Source organism: Prionailurus viverrinus, chromosome A2 (genome assembly GCF_022837055.1).
Source record: "Prionailurus viverrinus isolate Anna chromosome A2, UM_Priviv_1.0, whole genome shotgun sequence".
In the NCBI taxonomy this organism is placed as follows: domain Eukaryota; kingdom Metazoa; phylum Chordata; class Mammalia; order Carnivora; family Felidae; genus Prionailurus; species Prionailurus viverrinus.
In genome coordinates this window covers 157,735,911-157,748,108 of record NC_062562.1, presented here as the reverse complement: position 1 = coordinate 157,748,108, position 12,198 = coordinate 157,735,911, and the positions used below count along the sequence as shown (strand labels likewise).

Genomic DNA, 12,198 nt, shown 5'->3' with positions numbered 1-12,198 from the left:
CCTGAGCTGAAACCAAGAGTCAGATGCTCAGTCCACTGAGCCACCCAGGCATCCCATCCTCAGCTCTTTAAACACAGAATGTTCTTGCCACCAAAAAGCAATCTTTAACGGGCAAACCACACCGTGTTCTCTCTCTATGTGGAATATCAGGTCTTCTATATTTTATCGCAAGTCATGTATTGGCATTTACAGCCTTTGAGAAAGATTAAAAGGGAGGGGCTCGTGGAGAAAGCAGAAAGTAAATGGGTAGGACACAGAAGGGCAGTGACTCACTGCTTCGCCAGAAACCGGCTGAGGGCCTTGTGCCTTCGGACACCAAGCATGACTTGGCGGTGCAGATACACAAATACAGCTCCCAGGAACCCACAGCAAATCCTGAGGGCGCAAGTCATACAGCAATGGAACCCTCATCCCAGACCTGGCTGTGGCAGGGAAACAAATACCAGGCGCCCACCCTCCCCCAGCAACTCACACTCACCCACGCCTGCCCCCAGGCTTTCAGCTTGAGCCCCTCCCAGCCCAAAGCCGCACCCTGCCCTGCTCCCACCCCCAGCTAACCACTCCCAGGGCACTCCACTGACCCGATGATGGCAAAGGCTGGGAGTTCCTGCAGGTCAAAGGGGAAATCCATTCGGAAATTGGTTCTGAAGAGGGCGGTGATGGTGACTACAGGATGGAAAGGCATGGTGGGAGCGCCACAGAGACCCGATGGGAAGCCAGGGTCATCAGCCGAGGGTCAATTCCTTCCTTCCTCCGAGGCCAATGTCACCTCTTCCACTGAATTTCCAGTTTTTATGGCCGAACACTGCCCTTCTACTCCGTGATCCAGGACCTATATCTTTGCTCTATATCCTTGGGCCCACTTCCGAAATAATGCCATCCATTCCTTTTCTAAACCGCCCTAAGGAGCTTCCCTACACGCCCCATTACCAGCCTCCCTCTTTCCCTGTTACCGGCATCCTTGTTCCACACGGCCAGCACGCGGAAAACAAAGGCACTGAACGTGGCCGCAAAGAATCCTCGCCAGTAGTTCCGCACGGCAAAGTAGGTAGAGGTGACCTCGATGCTGAACAGCACTCCTGCAGGGGCATGGGGGTGGTCAGGGCCAGACAGAGTAAGAGGCTCTCCCCCAGCCCCCACCCTGTGGCCCCGAGGTGCTTTTGCTGAAACCTGAATCACGAGGGGAAGCAGCAGTGGGAAGTAATGGTCTCCTGGAACCTCACGCTCTAAAACACACACCTGCTCACGCTGGCGGTTGTTAGCAGGCCAGGGATGTGGTCCAGTAAGATACAGAGAGGAGCTCGGGGTGGGGGACGGGGAGTGTGGTCCTCAACCCACAGACCGAGGGGGTCAGGTGGTCCCACCCTCTCTCTCCCTTAGAAAGTAGGGTTGGGTGGGATTCACGATTGTCAGATAGCCACAGGGACTTAAGGGTTGTTGCAAAGTTTCTGCAGGGAAGTTATGGGAGAAAACATTTCCAGAGCAGGTGCTCAGCAGAGCTCAGGACCCACGGGAACTCTCCTTCACATTCCCTCCAATCTCTACTCCCTCCTCCCAGGTACCACATACCTTGAGGCAACTTTATAAGGAACAAATAAGAAAAATGAACATGAGAAGCCTTCATGAGAGCTGACAATAATCAATATTCCAAGAAAAGAAGAGGATTCATCAAAGTGTTTAAAAATTAATATTAGGGGCGCCTGGGCGGCTCAGTCGGCTGAGTGTCTGACTCTTGATTTTGGCTCAGGCCATGATCCCGGGTCATGAGATTGAGCCCTGTGCATGCACATTGAATGCAGAGCCAGCTTAATATTCTCTCTCTCTCTCTCTCTCCCCCTCTCCCCTGTGCGTGCTCTCTCTCAAATTAAAAAAAAAGTTAACATTAAAAACCTGACATAAAATAACAAAAACAAGGGGAAAAACCAAGAGGCTAGGAGTTAAAAACAATTTTGTTTCAGAAAGGTGAGTGGGGCAGAAGGAAAGCTAATTAAAAGGCCTAAATAGCACTGTTTCTGAGCAGATGCTGGAGCGGAAAATGAGGAGGTCGATACACAGACCGATAGCAAGCAGAGGGAGGGACAAAGTGAGGAACGCTAATGAGGGCCTAAAAGCGAGATTCAAGAGACAGCAAGGAAAATAACCTTTGAACGTATTAAGAATACGGGAGTGGACTTTGATTAGATGCAGGATAAAAATTGATGGCAAGAAGAAGTAGCTAGCTAAGCCTCATCTTTATGGAAAATGAGGAAGAGAAACCAGAAAAATGCAACATGTAACTAGATGAGTGGAGGGGAGGCCTGGGCCCAAGAGCAACCAGGAACCAGATAAGGTGCGTCTCCTCCTTTCCCCCCACGGTGAACGGTTGCTGGCCTGAGACCCCTCAGGTAGCAGCTTCCGTCCGAGCCAATGTTTTTCTCCCTGTTCTACATGCAAAGTCACAACTCTGGACTCCTCCGGGACCGCCCCGCTCTGTTTCACAGGTGACAGTCAATAGTTGAGTAAGTTACTTGCGCCAAGAGGATAGTGGCCTGCCGGTTACTCCCTCACAGAGTAGCTGCAGCATTTTGGCTGAGGGTCCCTAGGGGTCAGCTCAAAAGTCACCTTCTCTGGGAAGGCATTCCAGGTGCCCCTCGTCATGTGGAAACAGCTGACTGTCTCAGAATTTTGGACTGTTTGAGCACTTGTTATGTGTTTCCATCTCTGAGTTCCCCCTAGGATCAAAAGTTCCTTGGAAACCACCACCTAATACAATGCCTGACACATCGTAGGGGCTTTCTGTCTGTTCTATGGGTGAACGGGAGAGGAAGGGGAGGAGAGAGAACAAGAGAGAACAGAACGGGTGAAATTTCAGAGAGCGGAGCAAGGGAAGGGGGAATTTGGGGCAGCTGGAGCTGCCAGCCACCCTTTCTGCCCCTGCTCCTCAAATCACGGCCGGTAAGGCTGCTGTCTCCTCGGGCTGAAAGGAGGATTTGACACAGTGTGGGGAGCAGGTGGAGGAAGTCTCTCTCCTTTTCTTTACCAGTAATAAAACAAAGTCAGCTTTGATTTGTTGGGGTGTAAGCTATCCAACTTATGAATATTTTACGACCATATTTTGAAACCCTGGGCTAGATTTTCTTTCCTATGATGTGGTTCTGGGATGCTTTCCCCAGCAGTCTGTCACTCTATACTCAGGAATGAGAACTGATTTTACTATTAGTCTGAGCCAAGCAGAAAATGTGCCGCTAAGAGCAAACAAAGCATTAAAAACACAAACAGCTTCTGGAAACTCTCTGGTTTCTGTTCCGTGGTACAGCTCTCTTCTGCCGCCCTGGATGTTCCCTGTTCTCCCCCTCTGGCTCCTTTGCCCCTGCCCAAGCCAGGGCCTTGACCTTGGTCTCCTGCTCTTGCTACTCACAGACACACTTTCTCCATTTCATGGCTTCAACTGCCACCGACAGGCTACTTGTTAGCAAAGCCATGTGTTCAGCTCAGTTCCTGGACTTCAGACTCAACAGTCCAGCTGCCTGGTCGGTATCACTCGGCTATGCCACTGGATCTTCAAACTCAATAGATTTAAAGTAAAATGAATCAACTCCTCCAGACCCGTTTCATGTCCCATATTCCTTGTCTTGCTGACCAGCACCGCTGTTCACCCAATTTTCCTTGGAATAAACTTTGGGAGTTGGCCCAGATTCCTCTTTCTGTCTCATCCTTTATAGCCTCACATAAAATCAACCTCCAGGTCACATCAATTTTACTTTCTATCATCCGTATGTATCATCCTCTTCTCTCTTCTGCCTCTGTCCAGTTCAGTCTCTCATCATCTGGCATCAGGGCTTTGACAATAGCCTTCTTCTTAATCTTAGACTTAATCCTGTTAATCTACAGGCTGGTCCAACTCTGCACGCATCTGCTGGAGGGACTGGATGGATGTGCCGGGCCTGTCGTGTGTCACTCCCTTCCTTGCACAGAATTCTTCCATGGCTCCCCTTCCTCCGTGACAGCATTTCCAAAAGCCCGATCTGTGAGGTCCTCTGAGTCTTATGAGAAGTTCCTTGCAGAAGGGATTCTATGGGAAATGCTGTACTGGAGCCACATTTTGCATATTCACAAAGCATGCCAGCATATCCAACATTCCGATAACTCTTCCAGTTTAACTTCACATGTTACCTCTATTAATGCCATGGAGAACCATGTTCTGTAAAACACATTTGGACAAACTGTGGCCTAGAGAATAGAATCTACATTCTTGTGCATGGCCTGTGAGGACCTTCACGATTCGTGATTTCCTTCCTTCGTGGTTTCCCTGTGCAGACTCACTTCCTGTTCCTGTTTCTCTTAACAATGCTCTCATCTACTGTGATTACAGCCCCCAGATCTTGACTTTGCAATGCTGCCTCTTCTGTCCAAAGTACCCTGTCCTCATTGTCTTCCTTGCACTTTGCCCAAACTCTCATCGAGACACTTCTTTGGGTGGGCTATGATGATGGGTTTATCTGCCCATCCACCCCGTCAGCTGTGAGCCCCCGGGAGTATGGGATCCAGCACACCCAGAGGGCACACAGCACAGAGGGCACATGGTAGAAGCAAAAAGATGTTTGTCGTTTTAGCAGGTTGTTGAAGCAGATTTCTTTCATCAGTGTAAGGAATTAAGAGTTGGCTATGTAATGAATAAATTATCGTTTTACTAATGTTTTCTTTCAGAATTACTCTATGTTCTTAAAAAAAGAAAAATAATCAAATAAGCCTACCTTCCAGGGTATTTGTTTTTTAATTTTTAAAAAATTTGAGGGGCGCCTGGGTGGCGCAGTCGGTTAAGCATCCGACTTCAGCCAGGTCACCATCTCGCGGTCCGTGAGTTCGAGCCCCGCGTCGGGCTCTGGGCTGATGGCTCAGAGCCTGGAGCCTGTTTCCGATTCTGTGTCTCCCTCTCTCTCTGCCCCTCCCCCGTTCATGCTCTGTCTCTCTCTGTCCCAAAAATAAATAAACATTGAAAAAAAAAATTAAAAAAAAAATTTGAGAAAGAGTGTGTGCATGCGTGCGCAAGTGGGGGGGGGGGCAGAGAAAGGAAGAGAGGATCTCAATCAGGTTCCATGCTCAGCACAGAACCCAATGCTGGGCTTGATTCCAAGACCCTGGGATCATGACCTGAGCTGAAATCAAGAGTCGGATGCTCAACTGACTGAGCCACCCAGGCGCCCCCTGAAAATGGCATCTTAATTTTTCAGTACTGAACCTTTTCTCGGGTCAAGAGCCATGTTTCACCTGTCGCTCCCTTACCACCTTCCCTATATTCTACACTGGACCAAGAGAAACCTTCCTCGTTCATCCTAGACATTCCAGTTTTATGCAAAAAATACACATTCTCTTCATTTTAAAATAATCTGGCTGATTAAAAAAAATTTTTTTAAAAAGCCCACCTGTCTGAAAATGCTTTTTAGACCTTCTGGATTTGTAAGGCAAAAAGAGAAAGTAAAGGTGAAAGTGGGTGCAAATGTTAAGTGTGAATGTCTAACGTGTACAGAAATTCAAACGCACTGAAGTGTGTACAGAAATTCAAATACACCCCTCACTCATGGAGACTGGTGACTTTAATGACAAGAGCTGACACCAGAAGTACAGACAGGATGCTAGCTGATCTTACGCTGGGCACAGCATCAGGACAAACGGGTATGACACACTTTCTGCTCCCTCTGAACGCTTACTCGTAAGTCATTCCTGAGCTGAGACGTGGGAGTTACCTGCGCACTCCTCTATGAAGGGACTGATTATATTTTCATAATTGAAAAGCTACCTCTAACGTTTAAGGAGCATATGCTTTTCCGGCAATTTTGTTTCCCCAGTGTCAACTCGGTGCCCTTTTTATCACCAATGAATCCAATGAATGAATGATCCATGTAGTCCATCCTGTGTTAATCTTGTTACAACGGACTCACCACTAAGTAAACACGGCTGCTTTCTCTCTCCGTGCCCACTTGTTAGTGACCCAGGACAAAGAAAACAGTCTGAAAAGCTGCCCTTTGCCTTTCATGTGCGGGGAGAACTAATCTCAGGTTTATGTTGCTGTCAGGGAGCAAAGGTGCTTTAATTCCTGTCCGCAGCCCTCATTAAAGCTGACCATTAGTCTGAATAACCGCACCTAGACCCCCGTGTCCTTGATAACACACACAATGGAAGCTGTCCCGTGGAGAACACACTACATAAGGTCCCCGGTTAGAGGACGTAATAAGTGGAGGGCAAAGGTGTCCAACAATTTCGACAGGCTTTATTGATTACAAGTAGGGGGACTGGGGGGACTGCCTTGGTTTTCATTCCCCGCTCTACCTCTTGCTAATGGGCTGGCCTTGCTCAAGTCACTTACCCTCTCTGTGATCAGTTTTCTCCTCCCTCTCCTCTGTGCTGTCAGTCTCATACAGTTTTTAGCAGGAGTAAGGTGCTTAGAACATCACCTGCACACGGTAAATGCTCACTAAAAGTTTGCTGTTCTTGTCATACTTTTGTTTTAACTGGCAGTATCGCACTCGGGGAGCAGGGCCAGGCAGTGGACTGATGTAGGAGGGGGTAAATCACTTGCCTCCGAGTGGTGTCCCAAAACAACAGCCAACTCCCACAGCACAGCCCACAGTCAGCATGTCAGTGTAATAGTATGGCTGCTACTAGGGGAGAGAGAGAGACAGACAGAGAGATGGGGGGTGGGGCAGGGAAGGGGAGCAGAGAGGAACGGAGAACAGGCAAGGGTGGGGAATAAGGCAGAAAGAGAGGCTTAAGTCACAGAGACTCACAGTGGTCCCATCTCCCCCAGTGATTCCCAGGTCAAGAGATACTCAGTTTGGCAAACAGGAAGTGACCTCATAGGGCAAGCCAAACTTAGAAATAAAAGGTAAATATATGCAAGGCAGGTAAGCCAATAAATGATCATCAGAGAGGGGCTGGAGATGCGGACAACCCGGGCAAGAAGTGTCGATAGGAAGAGAAGCAGAGAGGACTTCAGACAAACGGTACCAATAAAAGCCTGCATAAAACAGCCGCCAGCCGCGAAAGAACACATAGCCCTCTGGCGGAAAAGCGTGGGTGGCTGGAACCCAGGGGCTGCGATCCGGGGTCACTCCTTGAACGCCCACCCACCAGTCCCTTCAGCGAGCACCCTCTCCACCCCAAAGCTTAGGCAGCCACTCAAACCCCCTTCCAGGTCGTGCTCCGGGGTAGGGAGGAAGTGGGACTTGCCTCCGATAGGGGCTGCAAAGCAGCATCCCACGCCCACCGCACAGGCCGGCACCAGGAGATCAAGCCGCCCAGACACGGTCTGCAACAGAGAAGCACGCAGGACGAGGAGGGTGGAGGGCTAGGGCGGGCAGCAGTGCTTGTGAGAGATGGGGTGGGGAGGACCAGGAAAACAGAGGGACAGGGTGGGTACAGGAGGCAAGGGCGGAGCTTGGATGGGGCGCGGGGGTGGGGGGCACTGACGAGGGGCAGCATGGTTGCTGGTGGGCCTGCAGGCCTGGAGGAGCCGGGGAGCAGATGGAGAAGGGCGGCCAGGAAAAGGCTGGGGTACGTGGCCGCGGGGGGGGGGGGGGGGGGGGAGGAGGGGGGAGGGGGGGCTGGGGCGCGGTGTGTGTGTAGAATAAAGGAGCGTGGGTTAGCGCGACGCCCCCTTTCAGCATCATGGCCAGCCCAGAGCAAAGGCAGCCCTCCCGACGCCCTAAGCACACACAGCCCGTCCCTCATTTTCTTTCTCAACCTTACCTCATATACCCCGCAGAACATTGACATGAACTTGCTGAGGACAGCAGCACAGATGCTGGCTATGTGCACAAATGGGCCCTGGGAGAGAGAGGGAGGTGAGGGGTCAGCAGCAGGGGTCCAGACGGGAGGCTGTGCGTCCTTCACTGGACAAGCTTTATGGCTCCAGGCACTGAGCTGGGTGCCAGAAATGCGGCAGTGAGCACGACAGAGGATCTGCCCTCCTGCACTTCATTCCAGAGGGGAAGGGGGTGGGGGGTGGGGGTGGGGAGATGGACCAGCATTTCAGGGAGGCTACAGGTGGGGAAAATGAGAAAGGGTGAGGGGATAGAGAGAGGCAGACAGACTAGGGTGTGATGTGGGTTTAGAGAAGGCACTCGGGGACGGCCACAATTGAGTAGTGTCTCCACTGAAATGAGGCAGTGAGCCACGTGGGTGTCAGGAGGAAGAACGCTCCACGCTGGGTCCTGGGACGGGAACAGCTTGTGTGATTGAGGGACAGGAAGACCCTGTCACCCAAACGCAGTGAACAAGGGCGGCTTGGGAGAGCAGAAGACCAGACAGAAAGAAGCCAGATCAGCACAGGTCTCCTAGGCCCCAGAGAGACGTTTGTACTTGATTTTTAGAAGACTGGAAAGCCATTAGAAGTTCTTAAGCAGAGGTTCTGCCAGTACTGATTCCATTTTGAAAAGACTCTGGCTGCCGTGTGGATTCCCGATTGTGGCCGGGCAAGAATGCACGTGAGTATAACCTTGAAAAAAACACAGCCTCTCTCTGGGGTTCAGCTTCCGTTATATTAAAACAAGGAAACTGGTCTGAATTGCCTCCAAGGCAGTGGTCCTCCACCGGGCGAGATCCCTCTCCCCACCCCCCAGGGAAATTTGCCAATATCTGGAGGCATTCTGATTCTCGAAACGAGGGGGCGCTACCAACATCTAGGAGGTAGAGGCCAGGGATCTGCTAAACCTTCCACAATGCACAGGGCAGTCCCCCAGAACCAAGAATTACCCGACCCAAAATGTCAACAGGGCCCAGTCTGGGAGACTGCTCTAAGGCCCTACCGGCTCAGACTTCTGTTATTCTGCTCCAGGACTAGGACCTTCCCTAGTATTTCCCCTCCCTAACGTACCCTGGCGCTGGCTCTCCCAGCGCCCCCGGTCTCAGGCTCCCAGAGCTCCCTCTGGGCTCAGTGCTGCCCTCTGCCGGAGCACCAGTGGACTTACCTCCTTCCCCACAGGAATGCCACTGCCCAGCCCTGCAGTCAGGGCCACAACCTTGGCCACAAAGGCCTTGAGGGTGAGATATTCCTTCAGGATGACCCCACGGAGTATTGTCTTCATCTCAGGGATCCCGGAGCCTAAAAGGTTCAAAGAGTGATTATGTGCCGCTTCCAGCTAGACGTTAAAAGGGAGACAAACATCCAGACAGGCGGACGTGGTGATGGGCGTGGGTGGGGAGACGATGGCAAGACAGGGGAAAGGGCCGTCAGTCGGGTTGAGGGGCTGAGCGAGGGAGGAAGGGCACTGGAAGGGTCTACAGGCTAAAGAGATAACACTGATGACACGACAGGGGTAGGGTGGTGAGCGGATGTGGGGGTGGGAGGTTCTCACCAACGGCCTGGGGAGAGATGAGGTGGCAAAAGAGGGCGCTGAAGAGGATGAGAGTTAGCGGGAAGGTGACCCAGACCAGGTACTGCAGAGGCAGGCTGGGCTGCATCTGGTAATAGGTCCACTTGTAGGCTGCAGAGACACGTGCCTGAGCTCAGTCCCAGCGTGGCGGGATGTCACCGCACCCCCATGGCGCAGCACATCACAGTGTGCAAGGAGCGTCCTCACGGCCTGGCCATCCCGTCTGACCTCACCACACGGTATTGTTCTCACTGGACACAAGGGAGCCCGAGTTGTGGGCGGTGCCGTGACCTGTCCAAGTTCCCACCACTTGTAGGAGGTAGAGTCCGCGAACCCCACTTCTGAGTGCTGGGACTGCAGGCTGCCCCAGTTTGCCCAGAACCTGGGGTGGGGGGAGGGTGCCTGGGACTCAGGGTGGTCAGTGCCCAAACCAGAAAAGCCCTGGGGAAATGGGGATGAGCTGGTCACCCTATTAGAGGGGCACCCACAGGTTGTCTGGCAGCAGCTGAAGGGGCAGAAGTGCATCTGGCGCCGGGTCTGGTCTTCTCCTGGGCCAGACCTCCTCTGTGCCGCGGCCCCCCCTCCCCCAAACACGCCCAGCTTATCCCAGGCAGGAACTCTAGAAACTCTAGGAACCGCTGTGCGAAGAGAGGCTGAGGGTAAAGGACCAGGTTAAACCTACCCTGAAGGCTTTTGGCACTGACATAATCCATGCTCCAGCTAACCAGAGCCATAAGCAGTCCCAGGAGCACCAGAAAGATCCAGTCTTCTCCTAATTTCCGTCTTACCACGTGTCCCAGGCGGCGCATACAGTCTGGGAAGAGGGAAAGACAAAAAGAGCGGCTAACCGGTCACTGCTCTGGGCTGTGACTGAGGACAGGAGCGGAGGAGCTGGGCCCCTGGGGTCTTGTCTATCTCTGCACCTCATTCACTGGGTTTGCCCATGGGATACCTGAGTTCTTTCTAACTCTCCTTTCCTGGGGGTGGCTGGGAGGGAGAGGAGGGAGCCAGGCAGGGTGAGAGGAGGCAGAGAGAGATGCCTTTCCCTACTGCTTGGAGGGGGGCTTGGGTGTGGGTGAGGGGAGGGCGGAGAGTGAGCTACAGGCGGTGGGGATGTCCCAGTTCTCCTAATCCCTGCGCCTCCTTCCATTCCAGATCCCTTTATTCCTCAGTCCCCGTCACCTTGACATTTAGAAGAGTGATCCTCATCCTTGCTGTCCAGGCTGTCACTGGAGCCCGTCTTCGGGGGCATCCCCATGCCCTGCTCCTTGTGCGGGGGCTGCTGTTTGTGATGGCCATAGATCTGGACACAGGGGGAATGGAAAATGTCTGTTTTGTTGGAGTCCGAAGGAATAGATGGAGAGAAGCACCCAGACCCACAGAGGAAACAAACAGCTTTTTAAATTCCTGGGTGTTGAGAGCCTCACGTAGGGTCACTTTGTGATGGTCTCTGCCCTCAATGCTCCATCTACACACTCCCACTCTGGATGCCTGTACCCCTGTACCCATCCTCACCCCACCTCTGTCCTCATCTTGATGGATGGCAAGGAGGCCAGCTTCTACTCTAAAGTGGAGACACAGGAACTCTGCTAAGACGGGGCATCTGTGTCAATCAGGTGTTTTATGTGTGACCCAGCTTACTGTGTGTCAGCCTCTCCCTACTATCCCAGACCCCCCTTCTCTGCCTGGCCTCCCTCCTAGGAATCCTGACGTGGACCAGCAAGGACAGACTAGCAGGGGACTCTTGGTTTCTCTTTGCCTTGGTGTGTCTGGCCTCTCTTGAGGCCCCTCAGATGCTCTCTCAAGTTCAGAGGAAGCCCACCCGCCTCACCTCCCTGTGCTCATGTGCACAATCAGGAAGCAGTCCTGGTAAGGGACTTCCCATGGCAGGATTACTAGACGCTCACACTACGGGGAGAGGACAGAGCGGCGCCCCTCAGATCTGGGAGCCCTCTGCTCTCATCCCCATGGAGAACACGTGTGTTTGGGGCCGGGGGCGCAAGGGCTCTCACTGCTTTTGGTCTGTCCTCCCCCCCTTCACTAGCTCCGTCCTCTGGGGCCAGGGTCAGGCCAGGTCGTGTTGCCGGTTCTGGGAGAGCCTGGGTGGGAGAGATCTGATTTCACAATATGAGCAGCAGAGTTTACGCCCCAGTTCTGGACAGGAGCACACTCTTTGCCCAGCTCATGGCTGTTCTGTCTTCTGGGATGAGGTGGGTGACTGAGCGAGACAGTGTGTCCCTCCCTGCCCTACCTGGCCACAGAGAGCAGACACTCCCCCTGTGGCTCAGTGCATGTTCCTCCACCTGCTGTTTCAGCTGTCTGGGACCCCAGGCTGGTGGAGGCAAGGAAGGGGGTGTGGAGGTGAGGAAGGGGGTGCTGCAGACCAAACCCTGGCTGGGAAACACCTGAGAGAGCCAAATCTGTGCCGGGTGGTTCAGGGCGAGGCACTGCATCAGAGCAGAGCTGGGGGAAGAGAGGGACAGCTCAAGTGTGAGGGGGGTGCTGGGATTCACGGGTGTGTAGGGGTGAGGCTGGGAATAGGAAGGAGAGGTGAAGCAGTGTAGACACAATATCGGTGATTGTTGAAAGCTGGGTAAGGGGCATTTGGGGGTTCATTACATGGGTCTATTTTTTAAGTTTGGAATTTTCCATAATAAAAATGAAACAAAGAAAAACTTAAGTCCAAACCTCTCTTCTTTACTTTCAGGCCAGCTCTACTTCTGAAATTAATTTACCATTCTTCTCCATCACGAAGCTTCCTGCTACTTTGTCGCCGCGCCTTGACGGCATTTCACTCGCCCCACCAAGGCATGTGGTGACCGGTGAGAGGAGCAGGGCCCTGAGGAGG

General features: G+C 52.6%; 2 protein-coding genes across 2 annotated transcripts in view; both read right to left on the bottom strand.

Annotated features, from left to right (window-relative positions):
• CLCN1 (chloride voltage-gated channel 1) overlaps nt 1–12,198 on the bottom strand; it is a 33,082-nt gene that overhangs the window by 19,682 nt on the left and 1,202 nt on the right. The window contains exons 2-10 of the mRNA XM_047837701.1: nt 10,533–10,653; nt 10,033–10,164; nt 9,333–9,461; nt 8,946–9,079; nt 7,726–7,803; nt 6,557–6,635; nt 954–1,079; nt 582–666; nt 274–375 (exon numbers count right to left, since the gene is read on the bottom strand). Coding sequence (XP_047693657.1) covers nt 274–375; nt 582–666; nt 954–1,079; nt 6,557–6,635; nt 7,726–7,803; nt 8,946–9,079; nt 9,333–9,461; nt 10,033–10,164; nt 10,533–10,653 — 986 coding nt within the window. The remainder of the gene's footprint in view (nt 1–273; nt 376–581; nt 667–953; nt 1,080–6,556; nt 6,636–7,725; nt 7,804–8,945; nt 9,080–9,332; nt 9,462–10,032; nt 10,165–10,532; nt 10,654–12,198) is intronic.
• The window catches only part of CASP2 (caspase 2), a 36,648-nt gene continuing 24,465 nt past the window's right edge, over nt 16–12,198 (bottom strand). Inside the window, exons 12-14 of the transcript XR_007147823.1 lie at nt 6,755–6,759; nt 3,164–3,169; nt 16–26 (exon numbers count right to left, since the gene is read on the bottom strand). The gene's annotated coding sequence lies outside the window, so the exon portion shown is untranslated. The remainder of the gene's footprint in view (nt 27–3,163; nt 3,170–6,754; nt 6,760–12,198) is intronic.